General features: G+C 40.1%; 2 protein-coding genes and 1 long non-coding RNA gene across 6 annotated transcripts in view; 1 reads left to right on the top strand and 2 right to left on the bottom strand.

Moving 5' to 3' along the window:
• Nucleotides 1-1129: 1129 nt before the first annotated feature.
• Nucleotides 1130-11253, bottom strand: RWDD4 (RWD domain containing 4). Of its 2 annotated transcripts, XM_083756076.1 has the most exons (7): nt 11011-11253; nt 7643-7723; nt 6819-6928; nt 6583-6727; nt 6011-6128; nt 5262-5311; nt 1130-4073 (listed from the first exon to the last, which is right to left on the bottom strand). In XM_083756076.1, exons 1-7 carry the CDS (start codon nt 11032-11034, stop codon nt 4041-4043), a joined length of 561 nt encoding a protein of 186 aa, XP_083612202.1. In that variant the 5' UTR covers nt 11035-11253; the 3' UTR covers nt 1130-4040. The 2 variants fall into 2 exon arrangements, with proteins under 2 accessions (XP_083612202.1, XP_083612201.1); XM_083756075.1 differs by lacking the exon at nt 1130-4073 and having other exon boundaries at nt 5181-5311; nt 11011-11182.
• A 95-nt stretch (nt 11254-11348) lies between these two features.
• TRAPPC11 (trafficking protein particle complex subunit 11) overlaps nt 11349-25191 on the top strand; it is a 71663-nt gene continuing 57820 nt past the window's right edge. For 2 of the 3 annotated variants that reach the window (XM_083755383.1, XM_083755384.1), the window contains exons 1-15: nt 11435-11664; nt 12251-12479; nt 14002-14171; nt 15029-15099; nt 15865-15979; nt 16789-16888; nt 17620-17693; nt 18058-18154; nt 19136-19269; nt 20096-20243; nt 21883-21976; nt 23164-23243; nt 23319-23397; nt 23481-23535; nt 24946-25091. In XM_083755383.1, the coding sequence (XP_083611509.1) occupies nt 12276-12479; nt 14002-14171; nt 15029-15099; nt 15865-15979; nt 16789-16888; nt 17620-17693; nt 18058-18154; nt 19136-19269; nt 20096-20243; nt 21883-21976; nt 23164-23243; nt 23319-23397; nt 23481-23535; nt 24946-25091 (1567 nt within the window). In that variant the 5' untranslated portion in view covers nt 11435-11664; nt 12251-12275. Of the gene's footprint in view, nt 11665-12250; nt 12480-14001; nt 14172-15028; nt 15100-15864; nt 15980-16788; nt 16889-17619; nt 17694-18057; nt 18155-19135; nt 19270-20095; nt 20244-21882; nt 21977-23163; nt 23244-23318; nt 23398-23480; nt 23536-24945; nt 25092-25191 lie in introns of all 3 variants that reach the window. The other variant, XM_083755382.1, reaches the window with a different exon arrangement.
• Nucleotides 21971-23157, bottom strand: LOC310852584. The gene is made up of 2 exons (XR_014568290.1): nt 22600-23157; nt 21971-22001 (listed from the first exon to the last, which is right to left on the bottom strand). It is a non-coding gene; the product is annotated as an uncharacterized lncRNA (long non-coding RNA).

The raw sequence follows: 25191 nt of genomic DNA, 5'->3' as shown, positions 1-25191 counted from the left end.
CCTTGGGGAGCTATTGAACAAAAGCACTCTATTTTCCATACCTGGCAGTCTCAAATGTTAGTCCCGTCCCCCCATCAACAGAAATACAGGTGTTCACGACAAAGATGTTAGATGTTTAATATCTGGATTCCTTTCATAGAAATTACTTTTGTGTGAAAGGCGCAATAATTTATGTAGGTATTCACTGCCCTAAAAATCACATAGCCGAGTGCCTGCATATCCTGTTCATTTTTGTGATGGCTCTAATTAAATTTCAAAGAAGCACAGATATAACATCTATTTGTAGAAAGGCAGGAGTTGTCAAAATATAACTTGGCCTGTGATCCAATCTGTTGATCATGCTATTTAATTTACTTATTTGGGAGGAGATGTAGGTTTGGATCCTATATTGATTCCCCAATGGCAGGGGGTGGGGGAGAACACATGGAGCAGGCTAAACCGTTTCTGGAGCAGTCTTTCTCTGCTAAAATTATCCCGCTCTCGTAGTTTTCCTTGTTTAAAATTGTTATTTACAACAGAACAATTCCACCAGTTTGCTCACAGCCTCGACACTAGGACATCTCATGCATTTCTTTTATTCTGTGTATTACATGCCAACTCACCCGCTGTTGCTCTATCTCCCCTTCCTCCTTCCATGACGGCTATGTTGTACCCACACTGTTCGAGGCAGCATGTTACTGGGAATCTCAGGTTGGTGGAGCTATGTTGCCAGTGTTATTTTTCTAGTAAAGGAGGTGCTCACCATGAACGCCTCCCTTGTTCTCTTATAGTGGAAATGGCACCCACCAGAGAGACGCTAGAACTGAGTTCTGGTGAGTTCCATCTGGAAAAAACCACACACACACCCAATCTTGTGCTCGTGTCCTGCTTGCAGCCTTCCAGTTGGTCACTGTGAGAACAGGATGCTGTGCTAGATAGGCCTTTGGCCTGCTGCAACAGGGCTCTTCATGCGTCTTGTAGCATATTGTTACAGAAACACATAATGCTGCCTAGCCAAATTAAAGCAGGTTGAAGTCACAAAGGTTTTAATAGCAGCCTGAAATATGTGCTGAACTCTACAGTTGAAGTTTCTGCTTAACTTTGGCCCACTGTATGCACAGGGCCTAAATGCAAATAAACACACAACACAGCAGATAAATATATATTTATTTAAACCCCTCCCTTCCCACAATAAAAATTAGATGGCATTAAGGCATCTTATGCTCTATTACTATTTATACAGTAAAGAGAACTTTTAGATACAAGACGGCACATCTATGCAAAATTCCATTTTATCTACCCATTTGGTAGTTATATCCATCTCTTTCTTCATTAACATATACAAGAAAACATGACAACTCCTATTTTTCCAAAGGAAGAAAATAACAGAAATAAATGGCGCCCGGCATTTAGGGCGGGTACTGTGCTACCTTTTGAGAGGAAAAATACAAACTACCATAAATGCATTTCCAAGAGAGAAAATGTACTGGTGGGCTAGTTCTAGTTATTTTTTCATCACAGTTTTTCATACACTGGAATTCTATGCAGGTTTACTCAGAAGATCTGAGTTCAATGAAGTGTATTCCCCAGTGTTTTTTGGACTGCAGTCCTATCAGAATTCTAATTACCCATTTAAAAATAATAATTATCAGAAGTGAAATTATATTTAGCCCATCAACTTTGTGGATGAGTGAGGAACAGTAACTTCATAGATAAAAGGTAAGATTCATTGCTGTCAAATAGCAGTGGCTCTGGATAGAATAGGATAGTTTCATTTGTATTGGGAAACAGCTTGGGATGTGTATCTTTCATTATGCTTATAAAAGAGGTGGGATGATTTGGCTGAAACTGGAGGGAAGGGACTCAACAAGTAAGGCTTGTGGATTTCAATATCCCCCCATAATTAATGACCTGACGAGGTCTGTGGCCACTGGAGCATTAGTTAGAGTAACAAAGTGTATCCCAACAATTCACTAGCTTTCTATGCTGTAGTAGTAGTAGTAGTATTTATTGAATTTATATACCAGCCACTTACCCTGCTTACGTGTTGATGTAATAATAAATCAAATAGTAGAAGGGTGCGTACAATAGCCTCTACAGTGGCTACCGGCAATCAACCAAAGGTTTATGGGAAAAGGTTCATGGCTGGGATGAAAGGAGCTGGGAGAAATGATGGCATTCTGGGGCATAACTTTATTTTATTTATTCAACCAAATTTGAAAAACTGCTTGACTGTAGTAAAACCTCTAAGCAGTTCACAAGAACTATTAAAATTATGAACAAAAACCAGTTAAAGTCATTAAACGCATTTAAAGTTAATTAAAATCAACTGTAAAAAAGATTAAAACACCTCAACTTCTATGCAAGGCAAGCAAATATTTAAATGGGGCTATTGGCTCATGAACCGTTGACTCCCATTGGCTGTAGTGCTGCCCTGCCTCAATATGTCTATACATGCAGCTCTTTTCCAGCCTCTTCTGCTAGGATATTTTATCCAGGGATTGAACTTGCAACCCAATGTCTATGGAGCTTCTGCTATCCCATTCCACCGAGTTGCAGTTCCAAATGGAAGTCACACCTAGTCTATCCAGTTGCATCTAAACATGGTTTGGGGCAGTGATTGCCAAACTTTGCCCTCCGGCTGTTTGGGGACTACAACTTCCATCATCCCTAGCTAACAGGACCAGTGGTCAGGGATGATGGGAATTGTAGTCTCAAAACAGCTGGAGGGCCAAGTTTGGCCATCACTGTTTGGGGGAAAGGGTGTGTGTCATAGCATAGGTTGTTGAGTAGCTACAAAAGCCACATTGTGGGTCTGACTTGTGCTAATTCCTGTGGCAGGCAGTGACTTCATTCTCTTCTGTCTCACTTTACAGTACTCCATCCCAACAAACTAGCAGAAAACTCCTGGTGCTTTCTGCTGTGAGCTCCCTACCATACTGTTCCTCCTTTCTTGCCTCTGACTTCTCCATTAGCAAAATCTCTTTTCCCTCCATGGAAGACACCAACATATAAGCTATGTGGAGTGTTCCGGCAGTTGTCAGTGTATGATCACCGATCCCAGAGCAAATCTCAAAACTCATTAAAGGGCCCACAATTCTCAGAGATGGATCTGCTCACTAGGATATTGGGTTGCCAGTGGAATGGTTCTCCTTTCTTCCCTTCTTGTTTGCCTGGCAAAAGTATTATTGTTGTAGGCTGTGGATTGGCAGATTTAATCCCTGTCTGAAGGGAGGCCTGATGGTTGTAGTTTCTGCCTACTGCTAGCTCCCTACAGCATGGAGAGGTGAAGCCATCTCTCTCTAGTTGTGCATGGGACAGCATGTGTACTGGCTCAATCATATAATGAGTGAATTTGTTCTTTGCCATGGGCTGATAACGGATGCAGGGACTGTACCAATACAAGGGCATCATTAGTGGCTGGTAGGCAACTGCAGATGTGCCATGGGAATAAAAGTTGATACCTTCTCTTTTATACCTCATGATCCTGTTTTGCTTTCTAGGTCTGTGACTATATTACAGCTGGGAAGCTGTGCTAGAGGGAGACCATGGGATTGGGTTGAAAAATGCATTTAAAGAATACCACGGTTCAGGAAGATCCAATATTTTTCCAAAATTTAGCCTGTCATTGTAGATTTCATCTGAAAAGCTGGATCAGTAATGAATAGTATTTGAAATAACACTGAAGAAGCTATGCAGAGAGAAATATAAAATAAGACTAGCAGCTAGAGCATTAGATGACTCACTTTCAGTTTTGCATGATTTAGTACAGGGTCAAACAGTATAAAAGCAAATTACATATTGTTATATTCAGAGTCCTGTTAGTTGACATCCAAATAGGAGACAATCTTCAGCCTAATTTCTTTAAAGGCAAACATGTGATATGAAGAAAGTGATTATGGATAGCAAAAACATTTCCCTCTAGGTAAGCACACCTTTTTAGATTACAACGTGTGAGGAACTGTCATTTTATAAAATGTAAATGAAAAAAGAGAGAATATGGCAGTTGATTCCAAACAGTGTTGTAGTAAAAGCTGATGTTTTCCTATATCAGTGTCCTCCTATTCATCTTCCTTGGAGCCAGTTTTGCTTAGCTGAAAAAAAGATTAAAATATTCAGTAGCTACCATTTTTCTTGGCCCCAATCTGCAGATTTTCTGTTAACTTTTTTCTTTCTTAAAGGCAGGTATCTGAGACTGGTACTGCTAGTATTTAGAATGTCACAAAATTCAGTAACAGGTGTAAAAAACGATTTATTGCCAAAACGAAGAGAGCTGCTTATACAAAAAGTTGCTGAAAGGGTTGGAGAGACATACAGTAAAAAAAGAAACCCTGAGAGTACAGACCTGGGACTATAGCACTGATCATAATCTCAGTGCATGGAAACAAAAAAGTATGTCTTGGCCTGGGGCAGTTCATCAGATGCTTTGTGGCAACCTTAATGAAACTCAGTAGACATGTTTTACCACTTTATTAGACAGCCTGCCTGGACAGCCCTTAAAGTATTGTTTTTTAAATTAACATTAGATTACTAAAAAGTTTTATTTGTTGTGATTCTTCTGTGATCGTTCCTTCACACATGCAAACCATCACTTAGCACTATAGTCAATGGCCTTGTTTGCATATCACTTTATACCATGGTAAGCTTAGCTGGAGTTTAAAAGCGAATATGCAGTGTGATGACGTACAGGGGGGAAATTAGGCATTGGTTTAAAGTGATATGTGAAGCAGGCTAGTGTACAACATAATTACAACAACGGAAGAAGGCAAGCATGCAGGGAGGGCATTGAACTTATTTGTAAACAGTTAACCTGTATTAATCACACATTTACAAACACTGGGAACATCACACAATATTTTGATTTCCACTTTCTTGCATATTCAGTATTATATATCAGATTTGGTTGAAAAGTTCTAACAATTAATATTCTTTTCACGAAAGTGGTAGGCTGGTTAGCCAGTACTTCTGAATTTGTTTAAAAAAATACGTGAACATAATTCAATAGGATTTCTTTTCATATTTAGGATAAGTGCCCTAAAAACTTAACAAAAGGAGAAAGTATCCCAAATAACCTTGGAATTAAAGGTATCTAAAAACTAGTACAACAATTCAGGAAGACTGAAATACTTACATGCTACATAAGGAGAAGAAGAGAATCCCAATGCCATCCGTGTCCAAAATGGTTAACAAAAAGAAGGGAAAGGGAGAGTAACAGATTAGACACTGCTGAAGTCTCTTAAATATATATGTATTGAATAATTTTCAACTGCAATGTATGTTACCTTTATTACATCGACCCAATTCCATCCTCGAGGAAGCTCTCCTTTGTGATCTATTCAAAACACCACAAACAAGCCGTTAATTTTCAAATTTCAGATTTTAATTAACCACTTCCTGGTTTGCAGCAAACCACAGCTTGCTGCAAGATTCAAAATGCAAACTATTATTTGCAGCCACACACTAAATAATGAAATGGGGTTCATAAGGGGAGTGGGAAGGAAGGACGACGTGAACACAGGGTTCATTCTCATAGTGCAGGGGTCAGCAATCTTTTTCAGCCGTGAGCTGGTCCACCGTCCCTCAGACCATGTGATGGGCCGGACTATATTTTTGGGGGAGGAAATGAACGAATTCCTATGCCCCACAAATAACCCAGAGATGCATTTTAAATAAAAGGACACATTCTACTCATGTAAAAACACACTGATTTCCGGACCGTCTGTGATTGAGGAGGCGATTGGGCCGCATCCGGCCACCGGGCCTTCGGTTGCCTACCCCTGTCATAGTACCAAACCATGGCTTGATCTTTTTATGGGAGCCAACTCAATAACTACTGAAAGATTAACTGTAGTCACACACAGAGAGAGAGAGCTTTAATAAACATTATCCTGCACAAAAATATAAACTTAATATACAAACAGGTAAAATCCTGTAGTTTGACAAACTTTTGTTAAATCTCCTAATTCATACAATAACAAAATGCATCTTTTAAAAAAATCTAAAAGAAACATATGAACTACACCATACACACCTGTTTTATCTGCTAACTTTCGTTTTTGTGTTTTGGTCAATTGTTCCTTTTTCTCTTTTTTCTTACTAGTTTGTGCTGCATCTGGATGTCCTGTTGAGATGCAGTTGTTCAAAGCTGTCTAAAAAACGTAATTTGTTAATAAGATATTTCTGTAATTTATTGGCACTTTCTCTCATCCTTGGGTTCCCATTTAGTAAAGATTCAATTGCTTCAGATCTTCATCTATACTTTTCTACACTGGAAATTTTGCATTTACTGGCTATGAAAGCTCATTATGAGATAAGTATATTTGTGTTGCGACTTATCATAACCCTTGTTGACAATACATGGAGTTTTATATATTGTAGCCAGTGAACAATATACAATTCTAGGTATGATAATCAGCCATTTTTACTAACAACATCCAGAATACCGAATTGTACCTGAGGCAAACAGTTACTAGTTTACTATAGGAAAGTGAAGCTTTTCTAGAAATGTGAACTTATTCTTGCAGTGGCAGTTTGGCATTAACCTCTTAATATTTGGGGGAAAACACTAGTATTTTGAGATATATAAACAAGTTATCAGCTTACCGCAATATTAATGGGTTGGTTTTCCATAAACAGCTCTTTATTATCTTTGGCATATTCAAAAATTGTGTATGTCATAGAGGTACCAAGGTTAACTTCAACTTCTTCCATTAATTTGTTCAATATACTTTGCTTTATGGTGGAGGCTCTAGGAGAAATAATAGAACCACCTTTTAGGGATAGATGCAAAAGAAGGCTATTCCAGAAGGAATGCCACTATAAGAATCTGGAATACTTACATAGAGTTATTGAAGAATGCATCCATAGAGATGACTGGAGCAGTTTGAGGGTATGTTTCTGGCCATGATATTTCTATCAGGAAAGCTTTGGGGTCTCCATTTTCACCTATCTGGAAAATATTTATAAAGCATGGCAGTGTAAGAAGTATCCAGAAAATCCCCCCTCCCCTAATTTTTAAACCAATGGAAGAAATACTGAAATATATTTGTTTTATAACAAGGATCCTTCACTGTTGATTTTTATTATTATCATCATCCATAGAATTGAGTCTTCAGATAAGACGACTGCAACACTAATCAATACAAATGTAAAATATTACTTCACAGGAATCCATGCAGCTGCCATTAGAAAACAATAATAAAAAAGGCATTTGCTCCATAGGTAACTTTCCTCATTCTGAATAAACACAGTATTATTACTGTTTAATTATTACTTCAAATTATTCTTAATTCAAATAATTATTGCTTAATTCAAATGAGATTGCTGGATAACAGCATGAATCTGAGCTCGACTTCACAAATTACATGTTGTCAATCCTATGAAAATAAATGTGGCTACTGAAGTTAAAAGTTAAATATTCTTTCATTCACAACTGTATTAGACAGGTGGTGTACTTTTTTCTTTAAAAAATAGTTACCTACTTTTCCTATAAAATAATCCCAAAGCAGAGGACAATAGCTAAATCACAGTAAATGCATGCAATTAATCAAGAAATCAATTTAAAAAAACAGTAAAAACTATGAGCTACCTCAGATACATGCATATGTCTTGGAAGAATTGGGACTCAGTTCAAGTCAACACAGTCAACCTCATGCAAACTCACCCTATATTGAAAGGAAATGGGGCTAAGTTCCCTAAAACACTCATCACCTTCATAAATAGAACGTAATGCTTCTAGCTCCATCTGAAGGAAAGAACAAGAAAACTATTAATATTTTTAAAAGCTAAAGAGAACATTTGCACAAATCTTTAAAACACAAAATAGTCCTAAGGGTAATGCTGCAGGAAAGGGCCAAAGATACTTAGCCAGTAGTGGTCTTGGTCTCCTATTTGCTTCTTAACCATTTAAATTGTGTACAATCTGTTTAAGTATTAATATTTGATATTAATTTCATCACCTTCAACCTTAGTTCAAAATAATTTTTAAAAAGAGAACATAAAATAAAAAAGGGTTTAATACTACTACTACTGATGCGCTGTGATTTATCACAGAGCCTAGGGCTTACTGATCAGAAGGTTGGCGGTTCAAATCCCCACGATGGGGTAAGCTCCCATTGCTTGGTCCCAGCTCCTGCCAACCTAGCAGTTCGAAAGCACATCAAAGTGCAAGTAGATAAAGTGCAAGTAGTTACCTTCTCCAGCGAGAAGGTAAACAGCATTTCTGTGCACTGCTCTGGCTTCACCAGAAGCGGCTTAGTCAAGCTGGCCACATGACCAGGAAGCTGTACGCCAGCTCCCTCGGCCACTAAAGCGAGATGAGCGCCGCAACCCCAGAGTCATCCGCGACTGGACCTAATGGTCAGGGGTCCTTTTACCTTTACCTTACTAATGATAACACCAACCTAGCAGAGGTGTATTATGTTGGGTATGAAATAAAAGAAAGACGATAAACAATATGAATACTTTATAGGAACAAATGTTTTCAACTACAGGGATTAATATCCAAAGCGCACTTCAGTCAATGATACATGTGACTCCTGACTTACATGGGGGTTAGGTTCTGGCCACCTGCAAGCATAAATGAATTGTGTGTTAAGTGGGGAAGCACCCTGCTGCACTTCAAGCTTGCAAGGGACCTGCCCCAAAGAGGATGCCCCCTTTGGGCTCCTCGTGAGCCGGAGGCGCAGCAGGGCTTTATTGAGGCACTTCAGGTCTTTCCCCCTAATTCTGGTTTCCAATGGCATGCATATGCGCAGTCACACATCACCTGAATACACGTAACTGGGGTGGGTGCCTGTACTTTTTCAAATAGTCTGGACAGAACCAAAAGCCCTATTTTATTTTGCATGTGCTTTTTTTTAAAAAAAGCAGTTATGATTAATTTTCACTGTTTTGTACAAGACCTTAAAATGCATATACACATGTAGAAAGATTGTAGGAGTATTCTGTGCATGGTACTCCCTGTACAGTGGTACCTCGGTTTACAAACTTAATCCATTCTGGAAGTCTGTTTTTAAACCGAAACTGTTCTTAAACTGAGGCGCACTTTCCCTAATGAGGGCTCCCACCGCCGGTGCCCTTCAACCGTTCAGATTCCGTTCTTAGACCAAGGTAAAGTTTGCAAACCGGGACACTACTTACAGTTTTGCAGAGTTCGTAACCAGGGCTGTTCTTAAACTGAGGTACCACTGTAACTTTTTGATTCCCCCCACTTATGGACAATAGTGCCTTGTGTCATACTTCAAGCTACAGTACTTTGAAAGTCTCCCCTGTGTCCCTTGCTTCACAACCCATTTACTATGTGGCCTGGGAAACTGCTGTTTTGAGAAACAGAAGCCCAAAGTTCCATTAGGCATATGCTCTCTAATGCAGTTCTTTAAATCCAAGGCAAAGTTAAGAAAAGAAAACATGAAAATACATATTATATACAACAGATAAATTTGGATATTTGTATTTATAGAATTGATAGAATTATTCAATATGAAGAATACAACAAAAATTATGATCCAAATCCAATGTTTACATCTTGTTGGAACCGAGTATGTAATGAGCACATAACTACTGGGTTTTCTACTGTGTAGCAAAAGTAAAGATGGTAGGTTGTTTTTGTGAAAGTAGATGTGGGGTCTGTGTGTCTGGTCTGCAGACTCTACCACCAAGCTATGGTCCCACCAAGCTATGCTCCCTTCCGGCTTTCAATCAGGGCAGAGGTTTTCAACCTTTTTGAGTCCACGGCTCCCTTGAGCAACTACATTCTTTCAGTGGTACCCCTGTGCGGCTCAAAAGCCCAGTTATGTCACCCCTTGCCTGCAAAGCAGGCAGACTCTCACCTTTTTGAACATTCTCCCTTATGGAGTGTTCCCTCAGCCTCCTCTCCCCCTCTTCTTGGGAGTCCTCTGGGCAGCCAATACTGCCGCCCCTGGTCTCTGAGCTGCCCCTCCCTGCCCCTAAGAGGGGTGCCTCCACACACTGCCCCATAGGGGCTTGGGACTTGTCTGTCCATTCCCAACAGCAAGGGCTGGTGGACTGGCTAGCTGGTCTCCCTCGCCCGCTTGCTTGCTTACTCTGAGTCTGCTTCAGCTCCTGGCAACCAGCACCCCCTGACCAGCCCCAGAGGCAGCATTCACCTGCGGAGCTTGCAGCCAGGTCTGCCCCAATTAACAGCTGTGCAAGCCTTTGGGAGGCTGCGACGCGAGAGGGCATCAGAGGATGAGGGAAGGAAAGAGGGATAGATGACAGTGTTGCACCCATGACCATCATTCAAGGCACCCCAGGGTGTCATGCCACACTAGTTGAAAAACCACTGAATCAGGGTATTGCCTACTTGGTGTTGACAACTGTAGTGAGTAAATTACCAAAATTATCCTGAGGTTTTTAAGCATGCTAACTTCTGTAATGTAGGGATGGGCCCAAACAGATGGAGGTGCAAAACAGTGGTTTAGCAAGGCAAGTCTGTTCAGAATTAAGGAACAGGATGTCTCTGCACATAAGCTCTGCTTTAGCACTTGAGATCTGGATTTGAACCAAGCTCGCAAGATGCCCCTTCTGCAAAGATGCCCACTCTTGCAACCCATCTCTCCCCCCCCCCCCCGCAGCCTAATTCTTGCTATTGTCAGGACACTTCAGAGTCAGGAAACCTTCCGGATTTTCTGCAAATTACCTAGATATCCAGTAGTGAGTGCTAGTCTAAATTCTGCCCACCTCTGCTCTGTTCATAGAATTGGAGAGTTGGAAGGGGCCACAAGGATCATCTAGTGCAACCCCCTGCCATGCATCTGTCTCGAAATGGGGATCGAAATTGCAACCTCTGCGTTATCAGCACCGTTGCTCTAAGCAACTGAGCAATGCCCCATGTTGCCTGTACAAGCTTTTGGCTGCGGCAGGCAGAAGCTCAACAGGTGCAGCGCCTGCCCCCCGAGAGGCAGAGCGGGGGGGGGGGGGAGAACTTCGCCTGTTGATTCTCTACTTGTGCAGCGGATGAAACTCTGCCCTTCTCCCCATCATCACCAAAACCTTTCAATCCTCACTCACCTCCTGGTCTTCGTTCGCCGTCATGGCGCGACACCGGAGGAAACAGGAGCGCCCCCCCACCCCTTTCACTGCCCACCGTCCCTCCTCCCAGGTGATCGCGTCGCCCTCCTCTCCGCTAGGGCGAGATCCACGCAGCCCCGACTGATCCCGACAGCCGCCTACCCGTGCGCGTGCGCCGAAAATGACAAGGGGAGGCGGGATTACGGCACCCGCGTCCTCACCGCCCTTCCTATTGGACGCGGGGGTCCACCCTTCCGCGTCTTCTTCCCGGCTGTCTATTGGCCACAGGCTCTTTCAGACACGCCCTCTGGCTCGCTTCAGTTCCCTTATGCCAGTCCGGCCTCTTTCCTGGTCCTCATTGGCTCTTCGTCGAACTCTAACACCGCCCGCGCTCCAATGGTTTCGTTCCTTGATGAGTCTTGGCGCTCATTGGCCAGCTGGAGACGTCGCTCTCAGCTGGTTTCGCATCCCCCACTCCCAACCCCCGGCTTGTTTGCGGGACTCCTCAGTCAGGCCTTGGGCTGCTGCTGCTGCTGCTTGTGGACCCTTTCCCCTTCTTTCCTCCGTGGTTCGGTCGGGCCTTTCCCATGGACTGCGCCGGCCGCCTGTGGCGCTGAGGGGGAGCCGCTTCTTCCTCACCGTGCAGCGGCGCAGGTGCGGGTGGAGCGGGGCCGCGCAGGGCGTGGTGGGCTGCGAGGGGAAGGGGACGCGGGAGGGTCAGGCGCTGTCAGCTGTCGGTAGCGCCATGACTGGCTCCGGGAGGGGCTGCGGAGGAAAAGCGCCGGCCAGCGGCCTCGGGCGAGCAGGGACACCGCCGAGAAGCTCGGGGAAAGTTCGACGAAACCTTCTAGGAAGCCGCTTGGTCATTCATGGCTAAGCCACAAATTTATTTCAGGCTGCGGAGTTTGCAAAGCTAAGCCGGGTCCGGTATGGTTTCAGATTGGTTGGGAACCGCGTGTTGAGATTCCTGGGATGACCCTTGGAGTTTTTTCCAGCTCTACAATTCTTTGATTCCATATACTGCTATTAAGGTGGGGGAAGCTACGCCTCTTTCAATCCTAAGATTTCATTTACTATTGCATGTCGTATCAGCTTGCATTTGGGAAGAATTTAGTCAGAGGTATTTTTATTTTTTTTAGCAGAGGTTTTTCTTTCTCTTTGACTATTGGTGCCCCAGAATAACGATAAATGTATCTGAGTAACAGACCAGTTCATTGAAAATGTATACTTACTGTTTCAGATTTCCCTGCGAACCAACCTTAGCGATGAGCCCTTCGCAATGGGATTTTCCTGTGGAACTATGCTGCCGTCCTATGGCCTTCGTTACACTCACGGGTTTGGATGTAGTGTATAATGCTGTTCATCGGGCAGTTTGGGACGCCTTTTGTGCAAACAGGAGAGCGGACAGAGTACCAATTTCTTTCAAAGTACTCCCTGGGGATCATGAATATCCTAAATGTAGGACAAAGGTATTGCTTTTTGTTTTATGTTTGGAAGTAAAGGATTATGTCTTGATTGTAAAATATATTTAATATGAATTACTTGCTATTTGCAGTGATTCTTGTAATTTTTTGTTTAATCAGTTTTCCACTTGAAGGTTAATTGAATGCTGGAATCAGTTAAAGGGATACTTTCAAAAGGAAGCATATAATTGTAGCTTAAATCTAAAAACTGAGTTATTATATAGGCTAGAAGCCTTATTCTGTATCTGACACAAACCAAAGCATGCTTTGCAACTCTTCTTGAGACTATTTTAGGAATAAATTGACAGTTGTCACAGTGGAGGGATTTAGAAAGCGGAGTCACCCAAGAATCCATATTGAGACTTCTGTTTTTAACTTGTCCATTCATAGTCTGAGTTAGGGGTGAACAGTGAAACAAACAAAAAATTGTGAGGCACCCCAAAACATTCTTTCCAGACAGGGTGAATGGGCAATAAAATGGTGAAAGCAATTCGCTGTAAGTGAGTATAAAGTGATGTACATTGAGGGAGGGGAAGTCCTGATTTCTTATATATGTTAGTTGGGTCTGACCTGACTAACCTGGAGCAAAGTCTTGGGGTTTTAGTGGATAGCTCTAAGAAGATGTTGTTTCACATTAGGAATCATTAGGAAACAGATTGGAAATTAACCCAATATTATAATACCATTGTACAAATCTTTATTGAGGCCACACTTGGAACATTATCTACAGTTCTGGTCCCCTCACCTCAAGAAGAAAATTGTAGAGTTGCAAAACAATATGGAAAAGTGCTACCAAAATGATCAAGGGGTTTGAGCAATTCCCCTGTGAGGAAAAGTTACAACAATTGTGCCTTTCTAAGTTAGGGGGGAAATGGGAATGATAGAGGTGTGTAAGATTATGCATGGTGCAGAGAATGTGGATTGGGAGAATCTCCCTCCTTTATGATACTAGAATCCAGGACCTTGGAAGATTCAGAATGGGCAAACGAAAGTGCTTCGCTCAAATGCATAGAAATATGCTCCCCCAAGATGTGATGGGCACCAACTTTAAAGAGAGATTAGGCAAATTCATGGAGGATAGGACTATCATCAGCTTCTGGCCATAATGGCTATTCTCTGCCACCGAAGTCGGAATCGTTTAATAACAGGTGCTGGGAGGTGCAGGTGAGTAGAACACAGTTGTGTTCATGTCCTGTTTGTAAGGCTTCCGATAGGCATCTGGTTGGCCATTGTGAGAACAAGATGCTAGAGTAGATTGTGATTCTTGCTTTCTTACAGTGAATCATATTTACGTAGAAAGTCCTAAGTATAATGAAACTTTCCCCCAAGTGTATTCTGCTCTAGGCAGTAAGGTTGGTGATTAGCGTAGAGAAGAGAAAGGTTTGATCCTTTATTGTACTTCTGGTAGCTGTGATTGAGAAGGACATGGGATAAAGCACAATGTTTAAGTCCTGCCATAAAAATATCAGTCACCCAAACTTGTGTAAGAACAGAGAGAGCAGCTCACCTTGTTTGTCAATGCTTGCAGAGAACAACGTATGAATGGTACATTCCAAAAGGAATCTTGAAAACTGGCTGGATGAACAAACATCTGAACTTGGTGCCTGCACTTGTTGTGGTGTTTTATGAACTGGACTGGGATGAGCCACAGTGGAAGGAAAAACAGTCAGAGTGTGCTACTAGAGTTGAAATTGTCAGGTATAATTTCAAAAGATTTCTTAGGTATTAGCTTAGTAATGGCTTAATACATCATATTTGGGGAAAAGTCATCATTCACAAGCTCCTTTCTTCCACTTTCAAGACAGATAAGCAGGGTGCAATTCTGAAGTCATTGGGGCTTCCTTCTGAATGTAGAATTGCACTGTAACTTACATATGTAAGGGTGCTTTTCCAACAGAAGTGTAACCATAGGCTGGATTTAACTTAATGAGTTCCACTAGTGCAGTGGTTCCCAAACTGAGCTCCGTGGAGCACTTGGTCTCCCCGAAGCATCTCCAAGTGCTTAGCAAATAAATAAACACACGCCTTTGGCATAAAGGCAACAGTAGTGCTCCATGACGAATTTCTCTCCTGAAAAGTGCTCTGCACCTGAAAAAGTTTGGGAACTAGTGGAAGCCAGTGCAAGGAGCTCTGCAAGGAGCTCTCTTCCCCCTGCCTCCCCTCACCCAGTTGGTGAGATGAAAGGGGGCATCATTCTGACTGGCAAGCTGAAATTCTTGTGCTGACAGAATGATTGCTGTTGTACTATGCTGAATTCATCCCCATGTTTGAAATGCTACTTTTTAAAAAAGCACCATGCCATCTTAGTTTACTTAGTTTACACCTTTGGGAAATCTAACATAAGTGGAAAGAGAGAGAGCCTGCTGCTGAGCTCTATTGCTTGCTTTAAAACAAAAACAGAAAGCCTCCTTTTAGTTAAGATTGTACTAAATGTTTGGTTTGACTTCAGCTCTTGAGACAGGCAACTTTATTACTCAACGTATTTTGCAGTATGTATGGTCTAAAGGCTTGCATGCTTACCATCCTCAGTTTGATGTTATTTATTGCTCTTACAGGCAGAGTTTGCAGGGAAGAAACACAAAAGTTGCTGTGGTTTTGATTCAGAAGAAAACACCGTTACCTCCAGGTGAAGTACAATTGAAAGCTAAAATGATCAGATATGAAATAAATGAACACAGCAATCTGAAGTTGTGAAATACAACTGTTTTTCAATAGAAGGCAGAATAGAAGGCCATAAAGAAAGTGGGGGGGGGGGGATTTTATATTACTGTAGGTTGAATGTTTTTCAGTAGCAGTTATTTTATTTATTTATAAACATTTTCATATACCATTGTATCATAGAAATATATCACAGCAGTTTACAACAATATCAGAACACACAATAAAATAAAAACAAGTTAAAAGCAAAAGAATTAAAAGTATACAGTATATCTGTCTTAACCCTCGGGTGGAGACAGATGACAGAGTTGAGACTGGTTTGAAAGCCTTTTATGGGGTGTATAGTCATATCCCACTTTTCTCTCTGGTAACCAGCTTTTCTAGGTTCCTTTTTATTTGTGTTAAAAGCCTTTCATGCTGTCTTTACGGTGCAGGTTGACGTTCTTTTAGGAATCTAGTGCACCACGGGTTCGGATATATTGTAATCAACTGCAACAGCAGTGTTGTTCCTGTAGGTCTCGCGGTCTTTGTCTTTTCTTCCAGCTCAGAAAAAAATTAACTTCACATTTGGTTCAAAGGGGAACAATTCACCTTATATGTTGTAGTGCACAATGAACTCATTTGCATGTCATGTAAACTATGGTTAATAGTGTACCGTGAATGTGACAATCTGTCGCTCTTTGACAGATTTTCAGAAAGTAGATGGTTCAGCATTTTTAAAATTTTATTTTAGGAGAAGACGTTATTGCTTCTGAAAGGGCAGCGGCTTTATGCAATGCTTGTGACCTCTCTGGAAAGTCACTGTTTGTTTTGCCACATACTGATCACCTTGTAGGTTATATTATAAGGTAAGTAAATTATGTGAGAGGCAGGCTTTTCTTTAGTTATTTTTTTTACCATGGCCAAAATCATCCTCGTGCTTGCCTGAGAGTCACATTACACTCAGTGGAACTGGCTTCTGAGCTGTGGTGACTGGTACCTTTTGAGACTGGTAGGGAAGAAGGCAGGGAACCCAACAGTAGATAGAGCCAGAGGCAATGAAACGCAGAGCAAATGCTTTTTAGTTTTGTCTGCATCTTCCCTGCTGAGTTCTGCAAGGGCAACACTGAGACTAAGGAGGAAGAAACTGTCAAGCTACCCTGTGGACTGGTTGCAGTTGAAAAGACAGGCAAGTGAGGCTGGCTGAGGGCAGACTCAGTTTGGTGAGGTAGTGCCCAGTTTGCCCTAATAGAACAGACTCTGCTGCTTCTGAGCAATTAAAAGGTCAGGCTGTACATATGGCTAGTTTTTAGAAAATAAGCATTTTTAAAACCTCCACAGTTTAACACATTTTCTTTCATGTGTATTAAATCTCCACCAAGTGTGTTTACATCGACATTTGTATGGAACTCTTGAATACACCCATTAACTACATGTTACGTATTTCTGTTGAAACGTAATGAATCCACCACCATTTTATTTCTGGAAAAGCTGTGTGCTCCTTTTCCATGCTGCTGATAGTAAGCTTATGTATAATTTATTATTTATACCCCGCCCATCTGGTTTTATGGGAGAGAAATTAGGGTGAACGTGTTTGGAGCAAGGCAGCTAGCTATTGATACAGTGAAGTATTAAGACTCTTACTTCATTTTTAAGCAGTTGACCTTTTCTTTCATAGGTTAGAGAATGCCTTCTATGAACATGCACAGACATACTACTATACAGAAATCCGCAGGGTGAAATCTCATAAAGAATACCTGAACAAAACAACACATCAGGTATAACTAGCAATTTTATTAAACTAGTTGGGCTACCAGTGCTGAAGAATTTAGAAGCACCATTGCTGCAAATCCTGTTTTTATTGGTAGTTTTAAGAATATTTTATTTATAAACTTACTTATAAATAAGTTTATTTTAGAATAGACTTATACTTGCCAAGTCACTGTTGTATTGCTTTGTGCTATTATCATTCCTGTTAGACATTTGGACAATATTGCCATTACAGCCTGTCACTTTGAGAACCTGTCTTTCACTCTGTAGGCATGGAAAAGCAGAAGGTGGTGTTGTGTGTGTGTGTGTGTGTGTGTGTGTGAGAGAGAGAGAGAGAGAGAGAGAGAGAGATAAATATTGTTATATATTATATTATATTATATTATATTATATTATATTATATTATATGCAGTGGCATGTACCATAATGTTACAACCATATATTCTATAAGAATACAGACCATTTCTAAAATCATACCAGAATGCAAAACAAATCAAAATGCATCTTTAGCAGTAGCAAGAATAAAGCAAGTTATATGTTAAAACCACAATTAATAACACTAGGTGTTAACACATTTAAAAGCAAGCCAAATCAGTAGCCTTAATTTATGATGGAATAAATTGATTTGGTATTCTTAGAGCTTGGTATTAATCTGCATTAGTGTTGCCTAAAGCGTCATGTTGATGGCTTTAAAACTAATACCACCTTTTAAAAATACTGTACGTTGGTTGTGTTGCAGCTTCTGTTTGTTAGACACCAGTTCAAAATAGGATTCTTCAGTGAATTGAAGCAAGACACACAGAATGCTCTAAAGTAAGTACTTGTATGCAGAGACTGGAATCATGGGACCCTCCCACCTCCCCCAGTCTGGAAAGAGAGGCATATCTGCCATTTGTGGGTGGGATGGGAGACAAAGGAGTGGAGAGCACCTTTCTACTGCCATTCTTAAAACGATTTATTGCCATTCTCCATGAGTAAATATGCACTGCAGCATTTTATGAAGAATATTTAATATATTTCCTCTGAAGTAACTTTACAGTAAACTCCTTTAATTCCAAAAGGACTCTGGGCCTCGCTGTTGTAGTCCAAAGAAAAGAAAAGCAATACATTTGGGGCTCACTAATTTATTTATTGTACAACAAGTGAACAACTTCTAACTTTAAAATTTATTACTTAGAAATTACAGAACTGCATATAATCTTGTACATGAACTGAGAGCTCATGAAACAAACATATTGGAAATCAAGACTATGGCAGGATTTATAAACTACAAGGTAATGACTGTTGATTTAACTTGGCCCTTCTTAGGACATTTTGTAGCAGAAGTTCCTGTTCTGGGTGATTTAAGGAGAAGGAACACTTCTTAGTTGAATATCCTGAATGGATGTGAGGAGGCAGTATAGGCAGAATGAGTAAGGTAAAGCTATGTTCCTACAGACCTTAATGACCTTTCTTCATGCTCTTTGTATAAAGTATATAGGCATAGTGTAATTGGTCCTCAACATAGTCATAAAAAGTTATATCTAGTAAATAGACAGAGGGCGGGTATGTTGGGTCATGAAGGATGGCATTGAAATTGCAGAGGGTACAGTTTGTGCAATGATGAATACGTAACAAGACCAGAAATCATAATCCTTTCTTAAATTATTGCCTATAGTTTTGTGTTATCCTGGAGGCTAGAAACGCTAAAAATAGTGAAATCTTGTGTTTATTTATTTGATTTTATTGTATTGAATTCTTCTATACTGAATCATGTGAAGTATATGGATTAAAACATCTTTCTACTTTTAACTTTTAAGTTCCATCCCCCCCATTCAACTTATTCTTCTTTCAGATTCAAGTAAGTGAAAAGTTTTGGTAGAAATTATTCATCCCAAGTTTTCATGTTAACATGGGAAAGCACCCGTGAGAACAGCATTCTCCTATAAATGCAGATGAGTTTCTCCTCATCAAATTCTTTCTGAGGGGGAGTCTGTTGCCCATTGCTGTCCTTGGCATCTTTGCAATGATTTGAGGTTACTTCCTGTGAATAACTGGAATTTGTGCTTCTATTACATTTTGACTTTTCATTTTGACTGTCTGTAGGAAAAAATGAAGTAGTCTGAAAGGGCAGAGAGAAACGTAGTTATTATAAAACTAACGTGTGTTGTACTGTTACTGTTCACCTACAGCAACTGTATTCTGTTGTAGTTGTCAATCTGGTATACCATTGAAAAATATTTTAATCAAAGTGTTCTAATTTCAAATCTTTTCAGATTTGTCGCCTTTGTTTTCAACATAATACACCACTGGATGCAATTGCACAGTTCAGAAAACACATAGATTTGTGCAAGAAAAAAATTGGGAGTGCTGAATTGGCTTTTGAGCATGCTGCCTGGATGTCAAAACAGTATGTTTTTACTTAGTAATTTTACTACTGTGATTAGTGAATTGATGAGCTTATTCAAGCTGCACGGTGTTGCTTTTGGTTTGCAAGTTATTACATAAACCTTATGACATTCCACATCAGTTATAGCTGTAGCTCTGGGAGGAAGGCTGCCATTATACCCATTCTACAAATGAAGAACCTGAGACTTAAATGACTTGCCTCAGGCTACTGGGGTGTGAACCAAAGTGACTGTTGCAAGCCTCAAATTATTTTGTGCTCGTTACCTAGATTTCAGTGTTTTTCTGTTCCAGACCTGTTTCAGAGAAAAATGGGGAACATGTTCAGGGATACACTAGAAATAAATATATAGTGAGCTAATATATAGTGAGCCAGAGAATGTCCACAAACGTGCATATTCTGTTAACAAGTAACCATCTGTATGTACCTATTGTACATGAGTAAGCATTGCAGATGTTAATCACTTGCATAATTCTGATTTTATTTTTTGGCCCAGTGGGATCATTAGAAAGTTTGAAACAAATATAGAAATCATGACAGTTGAGACAGGTAGTGATATATTTGGTGGGTTCCTTTATTTTAAAATTATTTTGGTTTAAGGCAAAGGATGCCCTGAGTTTTTAGACTTTCTATTTCTTATGGCTATATAGGAAAGTTTTAGATTCTTTCCTTAAATTAAGATTCTTGGGGTCCTGGAAAGAGGTCAGGATTTTGTGTGGCCCATGAGTTAGTTGCCTGTTGCTACTCTGCTTAATCCTTCTGAAAAATCTGAAGTGTCTGGTTCTGCAGATGTGTGTGTGATTCCCCCCCCCCCCTTTGTTTTAAACAGATTCCAAGCTTTTGGAGATTTGTTCGATGAAGCTATTAAACTAGGATTGACAGCTATTCAAACTCAGAATCCTGGTTTCTATTACCAGCAGGCAGCATACTATGCACAAGAACGGAAGCAATTGGCCAATAGTCTCTGTAATCATGAGGTGAGTCATAGGCTGCCTTACATTTTTTTACGCTCCTTTGTGAGACCATATTCTTACAAGGTTTTCTGCAAGAAGTGACTATAGCTTTTAGGGTTTTTTTTTTAAAAAGATACTTCTAGATAGCTGTGCTGACTCATTTGTGTGAATGGTGTTACCATGCACTGATCAGTGGTGTGCAAAAAGCTGATTCCTTTTCATTCCTGTGTGTGATTCCAGTACAGCAAAGAATCCACATGGGCTGCTATAAAACCATACCTGTGGCACATAGGTTATAAAAATTAACCAAAAGTAAGGCTGAAAACAGAACTTATTTTGATTTCTCAGTGAATTTCAGGTAAAGGTAACATGAATAATAAGATTTTTGGGTTAGCAAGTTGGTATTTTTAAACTAATGAGTCCACACTCAGAGTCATAAACTTGTAGAATTGGATCACTAGGATCATCTAGTCCAACACCCTGTAATTCAGGAATCTTTTGCCCAACGTGGGGCGCAAGAGTCTTATGGTCTACTGACTGAGGTATCTCAGATCCTGTAATCTCTTCTGTAAGCTTACTTTTATAAACCCATAACTTTTGGTCAAGAGATTTATATATTTACTTATATACATATATACACATATACACACAGAGATTTAAAAAAACTTGGTTTGTGTATGGCAAATGCATGTGTTGTAGAATCTAAATAATGCACACCTTTTAGAATCCTAGTGTATGTCGGCACTCTTACTCAGTTATAGGTTTCTAGGCAACTTTATTTGGGCACAGATTCTAATGATAGGTCATGCTACATTAATATTATAAAGGTAAAGGGACCCCTGACTATTAGGTCCAGTCATGGCAGACTCTGGGGTTGCGGTGCTCATCTGGCTTTATTGGCTGAGGGAGCCGGCGTACAGCTTCCGGGTCATGTGGCCAGCATGACTAAGCCACTTCTGGTGAACCAGAGCAGCACATGGAAATGCTGTTTACCTCCCCACCGGAGCAGTACCTATTTATCTACTTGCATTTTGACGTGCTTTCGAACTGCTAGGTTAGCAGGAGCAGGAGCAGTGGGAGCTCACCCTGTTGCGGGGATTCGAACCACCAACCTTCTGATTGGCAAGTCCTAGGCTCTGTGGTTTAACCCACAGCGCCACCCATTTCCCTTATTAATATGATATAATGCCCATAAAAGTGTTCATTTAAAAGTATGTGGAAAAAAATAAGAAAAAAGAATTTTAAATAGAAGTGCTGTAGTCTTCAAATATAATCCAGAACTCTAGGGGTGTTCAGGTCTCCCCTATTATGCAAAACATAAAGATTTTTACTCCTCTAATAGTTAGCTTTACAGAAGCCATAATTAAGTGTGCACACATGCACAGTCCTGCATCCAAATATTTGTGCATGAATTCCATTGAATTCAAGAGTCTTAAGCAGGTATATGTAGGTTCAGTGTAGTTCCTTTATGTACCAACAAGCATTTTTCTGTTTCCCTCCTCTGTGCCAATACAAGTTTGGATGTGGTTTTGCTTCTTCTATAATCACATACATTTTGGAAGTCTTTCCCTCCCCACCCCCAGCATTCGGTTGTGTATTTTATTGTCACACTGTGTCAAAACCTTTAACAATATAGTTAAGGCTCTCTTTGCTTAATTTGCAGTCTTCCGTAATATATCCCAATCCAGATCCACTGGAAACTCAAACTGGAATGCTTGACTTCTACGGACAAAGACCATGGAGGCAGGGAATACTAAGTAAATATCTTTTTCAGTTTCTTGCCTACAGAACATAAACAAAAAGCAATCCTAGTTAACAAACATTTATCCTAATGTGTGTATATTTCAAATTGTGTTCCTGAGAGCCTTATATATCCTGCCAAGCATATTGGGGAAACTTCTATGACAGGAGTAAGGAACCTGTTACTCCCCAGGTGATGTTGGTTCATTCACCATTCTGGCTGCTACTGCTGGAAATCATAGTCCAACCACATCTGGAGGGTTTTCTACCTCTGCACTATGAGAAGACTGGTAATGCTAGCTGAGCTCCTCTGACTGACAGCTTCCCTGCTGCTACTGATCTTATCCTTCAGTGCCCAGGTGTGTACTTGCAGCTCATCCAGGGCAGTGATAAAGCCCAACAGACTTAACCTATGTCTCAAGTGAATCAAGTATGGCCTAAGACATATCGTATATACTGCAATACATGACAGCCTTGCTGAAGTTCATCAAGAGGCATATCAGTTCAGGAATGGTTCCGCAGAGTAGTAATGTGTTCTGTGGAAGCTTGTACCGTAATAAATTGGTTAATCTTTAAAGTGGCACAAGACTAGAGGAAACAGATGGGCTTGTATATTTCTGTTCATGTGGAGATCTACTACCTCTGTTGAAATGAATGAGGCAGCCTATGCTTGGAAAAGCAACTTCTGTTTGTTAGAGCCCATACAGAGATTTGGAACGGGATGACAGTGAACTAAGCCTGTGGTTTTAAACATTCCATTCAAAGGCTTAGAATGAGCTTAACAGATAAATGCAATCCCTCTCATTGTGTGATAATAAGGCTTGTGTCATTATTAGTAGCCTCTATAATAGCAAAAATTAAATAAGTGTTGCTTTTCTGGAATCAGTCCTTTTATGGGCTGTTGCCAAGAAACCACAGATTGTGAGGTTTTGGCTTTGTTGCTAAGAGCAGTAATTTTCCTAGTAGGCTGACTTAGACCATAGCACTTAAAGGTGCTTTAGTTTTTAGTATGTTTATTTATTTCAGCCTATCTTTTAAAACAGTCTACTTAAAAGAACAAAGAATACACCTGAGTTCTAAAACATTCCTTCTCCTAAGATACAGAGCAGTGTTTAGAATCTGAACATTCTTGAACTGGAACTAGGCTTGTAACAAAAGAATGTACGGGAGTTCATTAAGATGGATTTTTCATTGTCATATGCAGGCTTTGATCTCAATGATCCCGAAAAGGAGAAAGTGGGAATTTTGGCGCTGCAACTGAAAGAGAGAAAGGTTCTTCACTCTGTAAGTCACATTTCAATAGTATATATAGTTTGTCATTGTAAGGGCAAATATAACTTTAACAATACTTTTTATTAGGAGCTAATAATCACCTTGCTGAGTAATGCAGTTGCCCAATTCAAGAAGTACAAATGTCCAAGAATGAAAAGTCACTTGAGTAAGTATAATATTCCTAACTAATGTTTAATAAAACACATTTTACAGTTTTTAATACTGTAAATAATATAATGTTCTTTTCAGTGGTTCAGATGGGTGAAGAGTATTACGATACTAAAGATTACACCAAAGCTTTGAAGTAAGTATGATTTTTATAAATGCCACTGCATGATTTTAGGTATTTATTTTTTAATTTTTGTTTAGTAATTTAAGTGAAAATTGGAAAACTTTTTTCAGCAGTGTATAGAAGAGGGTTGTGAATAGGTCGATTTGAAAGTTATTGAATCTGTCATAAATTGTAACAGGACAAGTTATCCTGGCATAGCTTCAGTGAGTTCAGATATTGCAGGTGGTATGCAGCTAGACAGTTCCACTAGCACAAGGACTTTCGGCTGTGCAGCAGAACTTTCTCTTTCCTCTGTGTGCCTCTTAAATATATTTGGGGGGTTTCTCAAACCATCTGCAGATTTAGGGGGCATGTGGGGAGAGGAGAGGGAGGGAAAGTTCCTTTGCACAGTCAAAAGTCCTTCTGCTAATAAACTGTTTAGCTGGATGCCACCCTGTGGCTATAATTCAATATGTACAAATATAATAGCTGATAAATTCTGTATTTTTTATAACTGTTTCTAGAGGAAATATCTTGGAAATATGAAGGTATAGGGGAAATACTCCGTTTCTAAAAATGCATTAACATAATGACAGTACTAACCAAATTTGCTATTTTCATAGTGGTTTTCCCTAGGACACGTGTTTTTATTGCCTTAACTCAGTAGAGTGCTACTGAGTTGCAAATATTTTGTGACTGATATTTCAGTAACAATATTTGTCAAGTAAATTATTGAATTTCTTTTTGAGTATAGCATTTAATTCTTGTTAAAGGTGAAATCCTAGGGTGGGTATGCTGTGGAAGGTTTTAGAATTCAGCAACAGCCCTCTTGTACCAGCATCTCTTGAGATACATCAGCCGGAAGTCAGAAATATATCAGTAGAATGGCCTACTGATGTATCATACCTAATTGCCAGAAAACACTGTTAGAGCAGGAAGAAAAATAGAGCATTGCTAGGGGAGAAATAGACTGATGCCATAGCCTGCACCCTCTCAGATACTGCTTCTAGACATTGCACTGCCATGATGGGTTTATTTCCCCTATGCAGGGCTCACGTGTTTTTGACATACTCCCCTGTAGTTAGTGTGTGCCGGCAGTTTTTCCATGAGCACTGGAGGAGTAACCAGTGGGATTTCTTCATTCTGTGTTCAGCTTAATATTTCAGTTCAGCTATTAGAACAAACCTCCAAGTTACTTTTGCGGCATGTAAAATTAACCTTATGTACTACTTTAGCTTTGTTTGCTAAGCGGAAGTCAAAGATGTGAAATCGGATCCCAGTTGTCATAGGGAACTGAAAATGTTCAGATTAATTTCCCCCCTAGGAAACTCACATCACAAAGCTTATTTGATCAGGTGCATCTTCTATTTGCCTTCTGTGTTATTTTTATATGAACTGTCAGATTCATTTGCTTAGTTAAATTCTCTTTTAACCCTTTTCCAGGCTGCTAGATTATGTTTTATGTGACTATCGTAGTGAAGGATGGTGGACTCTTCTTACTTCTATACTGACCACAGCTCTTAAATGTTCCTATCTCATGGCGCAAATAAAAGATTACCTTACATACTCATTAGAGCTGCTGGGACGGGGTAAGGAAGTGCACTTCACTTCTGTCTTCTTCTTTTTAACTATTTTGATTTGAATGTTTATTAGCACAAACCTGGGCAGATGAAAGGTATTTGTGTTGTA

Source organism: Podarcis gaigeae (assembly GCF_964106915.1).
Source record: "Podarcis gaigeae genome assembly, chromosome: 9".
Lineage (NCBI taxonomy): Eukaryota > Metazoa > Chordata > Lepidosauria > Squamata > Lacertidae > Podarcis > Podarcis gaigeae.
Note: the sequence above shows the minus strand (reverse complement) of the source record. Positions and strands in the feature narration are given on the sequence as shown.